Source organism: Chrysemys picta, chromosome 2, assembly GCF_011386835.1.
Source record: "Chrysemys picta bellii isolate R12L10 chromosome 2, ASM1138683v2, whole genome shotgun sequence".
Classification (NCBI taxonomy): domain Eukaryota; kingdom Metazoa; phylum Chordata; order Testudines; family Emydidae; genus Chrysemys; species Chrysemys picta.
Window position 1 is genome coordinate 253,103,740 of NC_088792.1, and position 16,023 is coordinate 253,119,762.

At 42.2% G+C, this 16,023-nt stretch overlaps 1 protein-coding gene across 6 annotated transcripts in view; it reads right to left on the reverse strand.

The window, feature by feature from the left end:
- SNX31 (sorting nexin 31) overlaps positions 1-16,023 on the reverse strand; it is a 68,438-nt gene that overhangs the window by 38,976 nt on the left and 13,439 nt on the right. For 4 of the 6 annotated variants that reach the window (XM_065582202.1, XM_065582201.1, XM_065582197.1 and 1 more), the window contains exons 3-4: positions 8,677-8,791; positions 7,620-7,684 (exon numbers count right to left, since the gene is read on the reverse strand). In XM_065582202.1, coding sequence (XP_065438274.1) covers positions 7,620-7,684; positions 8,677-8,791 — 180 coding nt within the window. Of the gene's footprint in view, positions 1-7,619; positions 7,685-8,676; positions 8,792-14,732; positions 14,800-15,199; positions 15,281-16,023 lie in introns of all 6 variants that reach the window. The other 2 variants (XM_065582200.1, XM_065582199.1) reach the window with 2 other exon arrangements.

The window sequence follows — 16,023 nt, forward strand, 5'->3', positions numbered from 1 at the left end:
TCTTGTTTTTAAAGAAAGGAGGAATATCAGACCCTGTACACTCAAGCTACTTGCAAGGAATCTCCACTTCCTCTAATATCTGACAAAAAAGAGGGAGGGATGACAAGATCAACAGTAGAACCTAGAAGAAAACTAAAGTCAAGCTCATTTGCTCCTGGGTTTTCCGCCTCTCTATTTGCCAAACCTCAGGGGCTCTCTGTTGAGAAAGTTGCACTGGCTTAACTGAAAGTATGATTTTTTTAAATGACTGAATTAAACCAGGGACTGTGTGGACACACTTGTTCTGGTTTAAGCCAAGTTTAATTCAGTTTAGATAAGTCCATTTGCAGGGCTTTTCCTACACACAAGTTGCACTGGTTTAAAAAAGACAAACAAACAAAAAAAACCCCAATGTAAATAAACTAGGACAAACCCTTGTCCAGACGTTCTTAAATCAAATTAAAGCTAGTTATATTAGTTTAGCTTGCACCTCTAAATTTATAAGCACAAGCTAAACCTGATTTAAGCCTGAGCCAGGTTTAAACTGAAGTAAGCGTCCACACACAGGAGGACCTGTTGAAAGACTCAGGGTAAGGGTAAAAAAACCAGGGGTGATTTCATGGTAGGAGTCGAATACAGACTACCTAACCAGGAAGAAGAGGTGGATGAAGCTTTTTTTAAACAACTAACAAAATCATCCACAGGACTTTGTGGTGATGGGAAACTTCAGCTACCCAGACATCAGTTGGGAAAATACAGCTGGGCACAGATTGTCCAACAAGTTTTTGGAATGCACTGCAGACAACTTTTTCTTACACAAGGTGGAGAAAGCGACTAGGAGAGAGGTTGTTCTAGATTTGATGCTGACAAACATGGAGGAACTAGTTGTCATTCTGAAGGAGGAAGGCAGCCTGGGTAAAAATGATCATGGAAATGACAGAGTTATGGATTCTAAGGAATGGTAGGAGCGGAAACAGCAGATTAAAGAAAATGGAATTCAAGAAGGCAGATTTTAGCAACTCAAAGAACTGGCAGGTTAGATCCCACGGGAAACAAGTTTAAGGAGAAAAAAGGTTCAGGAGAGGGTTTTTTTTATTTTTTAAAGGGCATAAGCGGAAATAATCTCAATGCATAGGAAAGATTGGAAGTATGGTAAGAAATCACCCTGGCTTAACCAGGAGATCTTCAGAGTGCTACAAAAAGTGGAAACGAGGTCAAATTAGAAAGGACCAAAAAAAAAAAAAAAACCCACACCATTTTACAGATACATTAAATAAGGCCACCTTTTTGCTTCTACACTACAAACTTAGGTCAACACAAGATGGCTGACATCAACCTAGTCGTGCACCTGTCTACATTTAAATTTGTCATCCACCGATGCAAGTACCCCTTTAGTGACACCACCTCCCTGAGCGGCATTGACCTCAATACATAGACCATGGCTCAATGTAATGCAAGTGTAGACACTGGTGACCTATGTTGACCCTAACAGTCCTCCTAATTGTGAACTCCACTGCCCAGGGGTCACAGAGACTGGAAGTCCCCCCCACCTCCTGCCCTCCTAAAGCCCTGGGAATTTTTAAAATGCTTTTCCTGATAGTCAAACTGAGCAAGCATGGTAGCAGCTCTCCACTGTTGTGTACAACTGCCCAGCCGACCATGCTGGATACACACTTTAAACGCACTCTGGGCTGGAGTAGACAGGGGGTATTGGATCTGCTGGGACTGTGGGGAAAAGAGGCTGTGCAGGCACAGCTATGGACCATCTATAGAAACGGACATCTACAAGCAGATTGCACGGGAGATGCAGGAGATGGGGTACGACAGGGATCAGCAGCAGTGCTGTGTGAAAGCAAAGGAACTGCAGCAGGCATATCAGAAGGTCAGGGAGGCCAAGAGTCAATCTGATACCAAGCCACAGGTCTGCACTCTTTACCAAGAGCTGCATTCCATAGTTGGCAAAGACCCCACCACCACCCCGCAGACTTCCATGGATATGTCCAAGAAGCCCAAGACACAGACCCCTAGCATGGACGACAAGGAGGAGAATGCAACTGGAGGGTCCAGCTATGCCATGAACCAAGATCTGTTTGAGACTCTACTGCAGTTCAGTCAGTCCCAGCAGTTGAGAATGGGAGGGATAGCTCAGTGGTTCGAGCATTGGTCTGCTAAACCCAGGGTTGTGAGTTCAATGGGGGGGAGGGATAGCTCAGTGGTTTGAGCATTGGCCTGCAAAACCCAGGGTTGTGAGTTCAATCCTTGAGGGGACCACTTGAGGATCTGGGGCAAAATCAGTACTTGGTCCTGCTAGTGAAGGCAGGGGGCTGGACTCAATGACCTTTCAAGGTCCCTTCCAGTTCTAGGAGATGGGATATCTCCATTAATTAATTAATTAAGCCTGATGCAAGGGAAGGAACCTTGGGTAAGTGTGTAAATATATTTCCTGTTACAAAGATGTACTGGTGGCTCCCCCAACTCAGCAGGACAGCTAATTGACTTTTCATTCATTTACTACGCCCCTCATGGAGGGGATTTTTTTACAGCGCTGGCAGAGCTCTCTCCCTGCGCTGCACCATGACTACCCAAGCCATGTTAAAGCGCTGCTGCAGCAGCGCTTTAGCGTTGCCAGTGTAGACTAGCCCTTAGGGCTTGGCTACACTCGGGACTTCACAGCGCTGCCATGGGTAGTCGCGCCGCCAGGGCTACGAGAGAGCTCTCGCAGCGCTGTATGTACTCCATCTCTCCGAGGGGAGTAGCTTGCAGCGCTGCAAGTGAGCGTGCAGCACTGCAGGCTCTGATCACACTGGCGCTTTACAGCGCTGTACTCGCTGTGCTCAGGGGGGTGTTTTTTCACACCCCTGAGCGCAGCAAGTTGCAGCGCTGTACTGCGCCAGTGTAGCCAAAGCCTAAGTGTCATGCAAGACACAGTAAGTGATGCCTGCAAGTCTTAAAGATATAGCAATGGAAATGAGGACTCTACAGGGACATATGGAAGTTCAAGTTTATTCATCTCTTTCAAAACTATTACAGAATTTCTTTACCATAAAACATTTTTACGTTTGATTGTGCTATTAAATATTTGGAGCATCTCAACCAAAGCCATGTTGTTAAGCAAGATTCTTTAATATCTAAGTGAATGTCTGTTAAGCTTTTATTTACACCAATTAAAGGCACTTAAGCACAGATAATGACAGAGAATGGACTTTTGTCATTCACAGAGCTTTCAGGTCCGTCCCAGAATCCAGCTCTTCCCAATAATGAAAGAACATACCCAGCACTATTGCTATGTGTATTATGAAGAAATCACTTTGTGTAAGTCTAATAATTATAAGTTGAAGTTGTAAACAAAAATGTTGTGGAACTAGTATCTTTGCCAGGCAGAAAACTTAAAAACACAGCACAAGAAACAAGACATTCCAAAGTGGAACAGAAAGTTCTCTCTTGATTTTGTGTTGCGAGGATACATTGACTTTGTATTAAAACTTTTAAGATTTATTTCAACCTACCAAGAAATGTAGGAAGCAATTGACTATGATGTGTTCAGTATCTCTCACTGCATACTTTAATAAATGTATTTGACTGTACAATCATAATTTGAAACGTTACCCCCCCAACAGATGTTCCCCAAAACAAAGAAATTCACATCCACCATGCAGACAGCCAGTTTCAACACTTACGTACGAATGTGTCATTCCAAATCCAGTGCCCCACTCCCCCAGTCAAGACAACATAGTGGCAAAGTTTTCTCCACCAGAGCTCTGATAGAAAAGGCTTACTATCAAAAATTAATAGTTGAGGGGGGGAAATGACAAGGTAAGGGGACCTGTGAAGGATCTACTCTCTTTAGCCATCTTTATGGATCTGAGCCAGACCCCATGGGAATCAACAGGAGTCATTCTGTTGATTTTAAAGGCTTTGGATCAGAGCCTAAGATGCTATGTCCTTCCCTAAATAAATCTCTAAGAGCTTGTCTACACTGGCACTTTACAGCTCAGGGGTGGGAAAAAACACACCCGAGCACTGCAAGTTTCAGTGCTGTAAAGTGCCAGTGTAGACAGTGTACCAGCGCTGGTAGCTATTCCCCTCGTGGAGGTGGGTTTTTTTTTTTTGGTTTTTGTTTTTTTGTTTTTTTTGTTTTTAACAGAGCTGAGCAGCGACTACACAGCCATGTTAAAGCACTGCCACAGAAGCGCTTTAATATTGCTAGTGAAGACATACCCTAACTCTCAAATACAGAGCACTGCTTTGCTCACTGACTCAAGAACCTTTCCTGGTCTGGAAAAAAAAAAGAGGCAGTAAATAAGCCACATTTTTATTGTGAAAAAATTTGTCTATGCTTTGTGTGGAATGCTTCTTTACACAATTGCCTGTAATCTTGCTAGCCCTAAAATTCACAGCAAACATGAAACAAGAGCAATAAAGTTACAAAGTTAAACATTAATTGTTACATTATGAAATTCTTTCAAGCATAACTTCTTCTCAGGAATGTCTAATAACTATTAGGATTATGGTCACATAACAGGTAGGTGCTTTCCATAACAAAAGACAAAGAGTCCCTTCGGAAAGAGCTGCTCACTGTGGTATTTAAGAGCCAAACTAAACATAAAATTAACATATTGCACATCCACAAACACCATGCGGGAGGGAGGAGGAGGGGGGAGAAAAGAGAGTTAGTTACTTTGGGAGTCATAACAGTTTCTGGATTGTGCATTTACTGCAATGTTATGGTTGACGTTTCAATGCAGTGGGGATTTTTGTGCTTATTATACTTGATATTCCCCTCCTCCTCCCCCTGCCCCACTATGGAGCAAATAAAAATGGATTTTGAAAGCAGTTCAGGTTGCAACACTCCATATACGTGCCAAACTGTCTATCACCGTGTGTTACCAGATAAGAGAAGCTGACATTCACAGCAGTCATCAATACACTTATCGCCTCAAAGTACTGACACAACCGAAAAACATCTATGCTTGCAAAACCCAAGAATGTGTATAATCCTTTCAGTGAGCTCTCAACAAAAGACTTTTCTGGGCATTATTTAGGGGCAAAAGATTCATCAGATATTCCATCAGGACATAAATAAAGCAAACAATTCTTTTTATGGTGAGGTTGTATAGAGAGGAACAATTTAGATTCATAGATTCTAGGACTGGAAGGGACCTCGAGAGGTCATCGAGTCCAGTCCCCTGCTCGCATGGCAGGACCAAATACTGTCTAGACCATCCCTGATAGACATTTATCTAACCTACTCTTAAATATCTCCAGAGATGGAGATTCCACAACCTCCCTAGGCAATTTATTCCAGTGTTTAACCACCCTGACAGTTAGGAACTTTTTCCTAATGTCCAACCTAGACCTCCCCTGCTGCAGTTTAAACCCATTGCTTCTGGTTCTATCCTTAGAGGCTAAGGTGAACAAGTTTTCTCCCTCCTCCTTGTAACACCCTTTTAAATACTTGAAAACTGCTATCATGTCCCCTCTCAGTCTTCTCTTTTCCAAACTAAACAAACCCAATTCTTTCAGCCTTCCTTCATAGGTCATGTTCTCAAGACCTTTAATCATTCTTGTTGCTCTTCTCTGGACCCGCTCCAATTTCTCCACATCTTTTTTGAAATGCGTTGCCCAGAACTGGACACAATACTCCAGCTGAGGCCTAACCAGAGCAGAGTAGAGCGGAAGAAGGACTTCTCGTGTCTTGCTCACAAAACACCTGTTAATACATCCCAGAATCATGTTTGCTTTTTTTGCAACAGCATCACACCGTTGACTCATATTTAGCTTGCGGTCCACTATAACCCCTAGATCCCTTTCTGCCGCACTCCTTCCGAGACAGTCTCTTCCCATTCTGTATGTGTGAAACTGATTTTTCTTTCCTAGTTGGAGCACTTTGCATTTGTCTTTGTTAAACTTCATCCTGTTTACCTCAGCCCATTTCTCCAATTTGTCCAGATCATTTTGAATTATGACCCTGTCCTCCAAAGCAGTTGCAATCCCTCCCAGTTTGGTATCATCCGCAAACTTAATAAGCATACTTTCTATGGCAATATCTAAGTCGTTGATGAAGATATTGAACAGCGCCGGTCCCAAAACAGACCCCTGCGGTACCCCACTCGTTATGCCTTTCCAGCAGGATTGGGAACCATTAATAACAACTCTCTGAGTACGGTTATCCAGCCAGTTATGCACCCACCTTATAGTAGCCCCATCTAAATTGTATTTGCCTAGTTTATCGATAAGAATATCATGTGAGACTGTATCAAATGCCTTACTAAAGTCTAGGTATACCACATCCACAGCTTCACCCTTATCCACAAGGCTCGTTATCCTATCAAAGAAAGCTATCAGATTGGTTTGACATGATTTGTTCTTCACAAATCCATGCTGGCTGTTCCCTATCACCTTACCACCTTCCAAGAGTTTGCAGATGATTTCCTTAATTACTTGCTCCATTATCTTCCCTGGCACAGAAGTTAAACTAACTGGTCTGTAGTTTCCTGGGTTGTTTTTATTTCCCTTTTTATAGATGGGCACTATATTTGCCCCTTTTCCAGTCTTCTGGAATCTCTCCCGTCTCCCATGATTTTCCAAAGATAATAGCTAGAGGCTCAGATACCTCCTCTATTAGTTCCTTGAGTATTCTAGGATGCATTTCATCAGGCCCTGGTGACTTGCAGGCATCTAACTTTTCTAAGTGATTTTTAACTTGTTCTTTTTTTATTTTATCCGCTAAACCTACCCCCTTCCCATTAGCATTCACTATGTTAGGCATTCCTTCAGACTTCTCGGTGAAGACCGAAACAAAGAAGTCATTAAGCATCTCTGCCATTTCCAAGTTTCCTGTTACTGTTTCTCCTTCTTCACTAAGCAGTGGGCCTACCCTGTCTTTGGTCTTCCTCTTGCTTCTAATGTATTGATAAAAAGTCTTCTTGTTTCCCGTTATTCCCGTAGCTAGTTTGAGCTCATTTTGTGCCTTTGCCTTTCTAATCTTGCCCCTGCATTCCTGTGTTGTTTGCCTATATTCATCCTTTGTAATCTGTCCTAGTTTCCATTTTTATATGACTCCTTTTTATTTTTGAGATCATGCAAGATCTTGTGGTTAAGCCAAGGTGGTCTTTTGCCACATTTTCTATCTTTCCTAACCAGCGGAATAGCTTGCTTTTGGGCCCTTAATAGTGTCCCTTTGAAAAACTGCCAACTCTCCTCAGTTGTTTTTCCCCTCAGTCTTGATTCCCATGGGACCTTACCTATCAGCTCTCTGAGCTTACCAAAATCTGCCTTCCTGAAATCCATTGTCTCTATTTTGCTGTTCTCCCTTCTACCCTTCCTTAGAATTGCAAACTCTATGATTTCATGATCACTTTCACCCAGGCTGCCTTCTACTTTCAAATTCTCAACGAGTTCCTCCCTATTTGTTAAAATCAAGTCTAGATTCTAGCATGTGGATAAGATGAGAACACCTAGTTCTTACATAGCACTTTTCATCAGTAGATCTCAAAGTGCTTTACAAAGGAGGTCAATATTATGAGCATATGAATACAAGGAAGCACGCACAGAAAAGGTCGCCTTTGTGCAGAGGAGCTGAAGCACAAGTTCAATCGTTCCAAGCAGCTAATTGTGTTGCTGAAACATTCAAAACTTACCTGCTGTAATTTTCTAAAAAAACCGATGAAGACATCACTGTTTGTAATACTTGGATCTACAGTTACTGAAAAACAAAGGCATAGAAATCAAAGTTAATTGAAGGGATGGGAGAAAAGGGTCTGCGTCTGAAAGTAAGATTACCTGCAATGCCCCTCTAAGTTAACATTTAAGTATCAAAAGACTTCTGGTAGAGCTGTCAATGAGTGCTTTACCCATCCTTTGATTTAAGCAAAGTTTGCTTTTTATTGGATGGTGCTCAGATCCCTCCCAAGTCCTGCCCAGTGGAAGGCAGGTCCTGCATTAGGTACACACCCCGATGGTACAACCTGGCTCTATTGAAGTCAATGGAAGTTTTACCATGGACTTCAACAGGACAAGGATTTCACCCCAATATTTAATATATGTGCCTAAAGTTGTGGTCATTTATTTAGGAGCTTATTTTCTGAAGTGCTGAGCACCCAGCAACTCCCACTAACATCACCAGGAGCTGCTGGGTGCTCAACAGTTTTGGAAGTGAGGTTATTTAAGAGATTAGCCTTATGTTTTTTTTAAAGTCTTGGCCACAAAGCATATATTACATCAGAGGCCACAAAATGTCTCAGAGCTTCCTATTTCTTGTAGTTGAAAGGGTTACATTTTAAATTTATTGGCTTACGTGAAATTCATGCACGACATATTTATACCTGCACTTCAGATATATAGTTTTCCTATAAACTTCATGTGTCTTGTAACAATTCTCAAAACTCTGCTTGGAAATCTGAGAAAAACAAATTTACTTATTTCTAGAAAAAAAAGGAGGCCAATTTAAAGGCAAGAGGAGGGGTATGATATTTGAAAGGGACCTGCCCAAAGGCTCAGTTTTTCACTCTGAAGTCAGTGGAAATATCTGGCATGCTAGGACTGCAGGATCAGGCGCCCATGTAGTTTAATCCCAACATTCAGGGTATGCTCCCCTCAGGCCCCACAAATCATGACTTGCAGAATCCACAAACATATTCAACTGTTCAATCCACAAGTTGAAAACCCAACCACCTAGTGAAAGCAGAGACTCCGTACCACTCTGTAGATATTGCTCAAGCTGAGACCTCCTCTCATCAGCCATGGACTTGGTCATTGCAAGATAGAACTTTGGAGGGAAAGCAGGCACGGTACTCCCAAAGATCCGTCTTAGCTACAACGGCAGTCAAATAATGCTTAAGGTTAGTGAAGATCTGATATGGGCTTCTGTGGACATTACCATATTGCCCAGGTTGGAGATGTCCATTCACTTTAGCCCCAAGGCTACTGACAGCTCTCTCAACCTCTAAATGTATTCAAGACATACAACCCTTCAGTGCCAAACAATGTAGTCAATAATGATACTTTCTTCAGAGCCACTCAGAGGGGACTCTGTCACCAATGCAAAGCATGCTGCTTTTTGTTTTGTTTTTAGCTTTATACAATCTGAGTAGCAGCTTGGAAGCAGTTTCTCAATTTCAAGTCAGAAGGATCGCAGCATGTCTACTTCATTAAGTCTTATGCATTCTACACAGACAAATGCTATGCGGTGTCTTTGTCAACACTCAGTATTTGCTTTCCAAACTATCCATACCAAGATTTATTTGTAATACTGTATGATCACATGAACCCTCTCTTTTGGGAACCACTGACTTCTATCCTTGATTTGCATTTATGAATGAAAAGAAAGGAATCCTCGACATGCCGTAATCCTGGCCACAGGTCTCCCTTGCATCACTGTATTTCTTTAACATATTACAGACTGTATAAAGTTGAGAAATATTTGGAGACACTTTATACTTCCAATTGGGTGTTACCATATTTTACAGTCAGCTGTGGTTGAATGGTGGACAGTAAGTTTTACAGAGAGCATGTTGCTTCCTGAGCACTTTCAACTCACGTTGTGACCAAGCTCAGCAGAAAATTGAACTTTGTTCTGAGAACAGCATAGAACACTCGATTGGCTTGGCTTTTGTTTTTAAAAATACATTATCAAGCAGAGTCACTTCAGGACTCCGTTTCTTTGTTTGTCACCCAACACAATACCAGTTTTCTTGCAGTTTAGATTCCACCAGAAAGTAGTGGAAGACACAGGAAATATGATCCTCTTAGTTCAGTTGAATTAAATGGAGATTTTCCAACTTGGCATTTGGACAATCCAATGGCATTCTTCCAGTTCACAGGAGGGAGGGATCTCAAACTAAAGAAGGAGCAACTGTTTTTAAAGTTACAGTTTACAATGTTGCCAACTCTTGTGATATTATCCAAAATCCTGTGATACTTGGCATTTTTTCTTGAAGCCCCAGCTCCTAGAGTCACATGAATGTGAAATGCTCAGCTTTCACTTAAAAATAAAAGTTTCTAATTCTCTTCCTTGTGGAGGAAAGCTTGAAATCATGAACTGAGTGCACCCTAAGGCCTCAGAAACCCACAAGAAAAATGTATTATTTTTAAAAACATGATTTTTCAGCTAGTCAATTTATTGATTGGGGGGAGGAGGGGCTGATTCAGGATTTTTGAGCCCGTAGGGTTGGCAATACTGAAATTAAAGAAACATGAAATTAAGACTTCCGTTCCCTTCTACTCATGCTGTTTGATCATGTGATTCCCAAAACTGGAAGTGCTCCTGCTTTCAGGACCTCATCTGGTCAGTTAAAACAAACAAATAACACACTTAGACCCAGCTTTTGTAAACCCTTAAGGGGCCACCAGGCAACCAGGGCCGGCTCCAACTTTTTTGCCGCCCCAGGCAAAAAAGAAGAGAGCCGCCCTGCCATACCCCCCCATGAGCGCCGCCGAAATCCCCACCCCTCCGAGCGCCGCACCACCCGAAGCCCCCACCCCCCCGAGTGCCGCGCCACCGAATCCAAAAAATATATAAATAAATAAAAAAATCGAGCGCCGACCTGCGCCAAGTGCTGCACTGCCCAAAGCCCCCATCCCCCCTCCAAGCGCCGCACCGCGCCAACCCCCACACCCGAAGACCCCGCCCCCCGAGCACCACGCCGCCCGAAGCTCCGCCCCCCTCCGAGCACCACGCCGCCGGAAGCCCCGCCCCCTCTGAGCGCCTTGCCGAATCAAAAATAAATTTTATATATTAAAAAAAAAATAAATAAATAAATCGAGCGCCGCCCTGCGCCAAGGTGCCGCCCCAAGCACATGCCTGCAGGCAACAGGCTGGCAAAAATGGAAAGCCAGCTGAAAGCATGTGCACCTCATAGAACCTCCTTAATTATAAGAGACTGTTGTAGTAAGTAAATAATAATTTAAACTGGTTTTTTGTTTGTTTTGTTTTTTAGCATTACCATATACTAAAAGGTGCACATTGATACTATTTGTTGGTTTTCGCACCTCCACGGCTCAAGGCCATACCTGACTAACATGAAAAGTGAACATTCTGCTTAAAATCATTTTTAATGGGAGGTGCAATCCCATTGTCACCAATGGCATGTGCTACAAGGAGTTTAAAGTATTTACGAAGGTGTTAAACTTCCATCCTAACCCAAGTGACTGATTAAAAGCTAGAGCTTGTTGTAAAATTAAAAAATTCTAAAAAAAGTTTCAAAAGTTATTTCCATTTTTAAAGTGACTCACAATATTTACAAGGATTTTGAAAAAAAATGCCATAAAATTAACATTTTGAATTTTTTTTTGCAAAAAAATAAAAATAAAATAAAATAAAAAACAAAACTTTTGTTTCCAAAGGGACTTTTTTTTTTTTTAAACCAGAAAAGCTTTGTTTGAAAAATTTCAGTCAACTCTAGTCAATGCTATTTCATTTAGTGGAAATACAGACTGATTTCTACAACCAGACACCATTTGGCCACGATTGAGAAATGACAGTTCAAGGATCAAGGTTTATTATACATTTAATGCCACTCTCTGGAAGCAGGGGAAATGGAGGTAGAAAACATCATAGGCATTTTCAGGAAGGAAGAGGCATAACTCTGACAAGCCTGGACAAAAGTTCCTCTCTCAGTAAAGCAGTTTCTGAATATATTAAGATTTGTGAGAGCTTTGCTTGTGGCACATGTAGCAGCTACTCCATTACCCCTATACTGGCAACACATCACCAGTTTCCAATTTATTAATTTACCTATTATTAGGTACTTGTAAATTGCCTTGAGAGATAGAATATAAAAGGAGCTATATAAAACCAAATAATGTTTTCCATGTAGTGTTGCTGCATAAATAGAATAAGAACAGCAGCTTTTATATAATGCTTTTCATCTTCAAAGTTCACATACATACACTGATCCCTCCAAAGCCTCAGAGACAGAGAAGCATTCTCTGTTTTACAGACAGGGAAATTGAGGCAAAGATATGAAGTGATTTGCCAGAGTTCAGAGATGGAGTCAGAGCTCGAATCAGAACCTCCTGCCTCCTCGCCATGCCTATCACCCATGTAATGCAGCACTACCCATCATCATCATCAGTAGTTTGTACAAATGGAAATATGGACTATTTTAAAAAAATTCAAATCAATGAGAGCAATTAATCCACCTTGGAACAGACTGCTTGGTAAATTTTATTTTTCAAACTTAGGCTATGTTTGTCTGAAGTATTTGGGGAGTGGGAGCGTGGGGTGGGGAGAGAAATCTCTCTCAACCTCAGTATCTCCCTTTTTCGTACTTCTAAGAACTATAGAAATCCCAAAGTGGGCAAGGCCAGGCTGACTGGGAGAAGAGCTGAATCAATGTTTCTCCAGGGCTGCTTCCACTAGTAGAGCTCCTATGAACACCCAGACAGGTTTAAAGCTGTCCTATCGTGTGGAGAGACAAGCTCTTTCACCAACAGAAGTTGGTCTAATAAAAGATATTACCTCACCCACCTTGTCTCACTGAGCTTTTCTTCGGGTCTGGGAAAAATACTCAGTGTCACAGCTAAACACAAGATCGAACAGATTGTTTAGCACAGTCATACTCAGACCTCTGTGGCTCAGAAGCCAAATTAGCGATCAACATTACCCAAAAGAGCCAGGGTAGTGTGAATTAATTGTTTCTTTTTATATATATATATAAACACACACACACGTGCACTGGATGAGCACACCACATGTTGTGATAGGCATGTGTAGGACCTATGGATTTTGAAATGTGTGTTCTTGGGAGTATTGATCATCATAGCAGTGTTATGGCAGGGTCTGGTGCTGCTTTGAGTTGGTGGAACAGGACACCCACATACCCTGAGAGAACTTGCTTCAATACAGAAGAAAAACCCGTCTGCTCGCACACCCCTAGTTGTCATGTACTACCCCAGGCTGGAACTCACATGGGGTATCATTATACAATTACAACCCATATTTGACGAGGACCACATCCTGAAAGAAATCTTTCCTGAACTCCCTCTTGACCTTCAAACATCCCCCCAAAAATCATCAGAAGTAAGTTCCCCACAGAACCTTTCAAAATCCATGGGACCTACCCATACCTATCACACCATTTGGTGTACCTCATCATCCAGTGCGCTAAATGCCCCAAAAACTATGTGGGTGAAATGAGAGAATCACTACACTCCTGAATGAACTCACAGAAAAATGATGAGACAAAAACACCTTATCAACCATGGGTGAACACTTTTCCCAGCATGGTCACTCCATTTCGGACTTTTCAGTCCACATCCTTAAAGGAAAACAGGACAACACATTCAAAAGATGAGCCTGGAAGCTTAAATTCATAACTTCCCATGATTTTTAGTGTCTAGCACTCCGTAAAAACATTGTTGGGTTTATGGCTCATTAAAATCTGTAATCCACTAATACATCTTCATCCTATGACCGCAAAGGTGTTAATTGCCTACTTCACCCTGAATGCTCTTTTATAACAATGTTAAGTGTTATGCTAAACAATCTGTTCCTGCTTGAATTTAGCTGCAATATTCTGGGTATGTGTACACTGCAATAAAAAACCCACAACAGGGAGTCTCCGAACCCAGGTCAGCTGAGTTGAGCTAGTAGGGCTCAGGTTTCAGGGCTAACTAAAAACTGCAGTGTAGATGTTTGGGCTTGGGCTGGAGCCTGGGCTCTGAGACGCTACGAGGAAAAGGATCTCAGAGCCCAAATGTCTACACTGCAATTTTAGAGCTCTGCAGCCCAAGCTCCGCTAACCCAAGTCAGCTGACCCAGGCCAGCTTTGGCCATGCCACTCGTCTTTTTTTGCTGTGTTGATATACCATCTGAGTATCTTTCCCAGACCTGAAGATGAGCTCTGTGTAGCTCAAAAGCTTGTGTCTTTCACCAACAGAATTTAGTCCAATAAAAGATATTAACTCACTCACCTTCTCTCTCTCTCCAATATCCTGGGATTAACAGAGCTACAACACTATCTTTTGGAATCCACCTAACCGTGAAACCCTCCATTCATCTGGCCCAAGGCATACAAAGCAGCGAGTATTGTTTCTTTTCCATCCTTCCACAAAAATGCTCCTCCTCCACAGAAAACGGTCGCTTGTTTCAAGAGTAAGTGGCTGGAATTATCTAATCTTGTGGGGGTGTTTTTAAATGAAGTGTTTAGCCCCACCCACGCTGTCTAAACCAACTATTTCAGCCACAGCCACGTTCCATTATATGGTAAAAGCCTAGGGCAGATGGGGCATTTGAGATTATTATTTCCAGGGTAGAAATCTTGTCAGAGCAGCATTACTAAAAGGAGTTAGAAAGGTGTCAAACTGTCCATAAAGAGGGATTAAGGGAGTTGTACTTTTGATACAGTTTGGATGAAGTGCACAGAAACGGGCTCCTAATTTTAAAGTGTATTTAAACTTGTTTCATATGCTAATAAAAATATTTGTATATGTAGATACCTAACAGACCCAAAATATAAAATTAGTCTGCTATATGAGTACACAAAATTGAAAAGCAAATTTATTTTAATCATTAAATCCTTTATACCTAATTACTTTTGTGATTGATTTTTAGAATAATTTTCCAAACAGCTGTTCATGAAAATCATGGCTGTTCCTAGACTGACTCAGTGAATGCTAGTACAGTGTTTAGAATCAATCAACATTATGCTTTTGTCTTCAGACTAATTGTTACCATTTCAGAAGTGACTCTTTGTACATTTAGTGCCTGGAAATAAGTCAACAATGAACATTCAGATAATTATGACACTTACCGGCTTTTTCTTCTTGGCTTTATAACTGCTTGTCAGGTTGTCATAGGCGTGTTATTCTAATATTTGTCTAGAAAGGGAAAAGCTGCATACTATTTTCATCTGCTTCTAAATAGTCCCAAATCTAAAAAGTCATTTGTTAACACCACAGTTTTTCAAAGTTGGAAAGTAAGGAGAATTTAGCCACCACAACCCCCATCAAAATAGAAGTGTTTTGTAATAATGAAATCCACCAGCTATTTCAATCTTCCCAAACAATTTGCAATAAAGCTCTCCTTTTCAAAACAAAAAATTATGTTCAGCCTCCCATACTTTTATAATAGAGGTTATTTTTCCTAAGACTCAAATATTTGAATGAAGGAGACAGTTGACATCTACTAATATAATCCTATCAGCCGGAGTTCTTCAAATCAGACTTTCTTTGGGTTAGTGTAGTTAGTGCTTTACATTAAAAGCACATCAATATTTACCTGGCACCCTCCCTTTAAAGATTTTGATAATGATTTGTGTGGAGAAATTCAGGGAACACTTTATACAGAATACAACAGCCCCTACAGATAGAAAGGAAAAGAAAATTAAAAATGGTAAAGATTAGCGTTACCATACGTCCGGATTTTCCCAGACATGTCCGGCTTTTTGGTCCTCAAATCCCCGTCTGGGGGGAATTGCCAAAAAGCCGAACATGTCCGGGAAAATACTCCCAGCTTTGTTTTGCCGGCATCCCTGCCCCAGTCCCCTGCTTACCTTAGAGCAGCTCCGGCAGGCTGTGAGCTGCAGGCGGATTCCCCCGTGGCGGCGGCGGCTGCTGCTCCCCCCAGACACCTCAGCTCTGTGCAGCTGAAGAGCCGAGCTGCCCGAGCACTACCGGCTTCACGGTTTGCCGGGCAGCCCGCAGACCTCCAGACCCTGCATCCCCGGCCGGGCGCTTCCCCTCCCGGGCTCCGGCTGCGCTGGAGAAGCGCCGGCCAGGTGCGCAGGGTCTGGAGGCTGCCCGGCAAACCGTGAAGCCAGTAGCGCTCAGGCAGCTGTTTCGCGTGGCTGGGAGGGAGAATGCGGGGCGCTCAGGGGAGGGGGCGGAGTTGGGGCGGGGCCCCATGGAGTGTCCTTTTTTTTAAATGATTAAATATGGTAACCCGAGTAAAGATGCAAGTACATTACTTGCAGTAATGGCAAATGGAAAGATGCACAAACAGGAAAAAAAAAAAGGCGAGGTTCAGTGTCATAGGCAAAAATGAACTAAAGAGTGAGACAGTCTGAGGAGAGGAGTTTCTAGAGATGGGGTAACACAGTACTT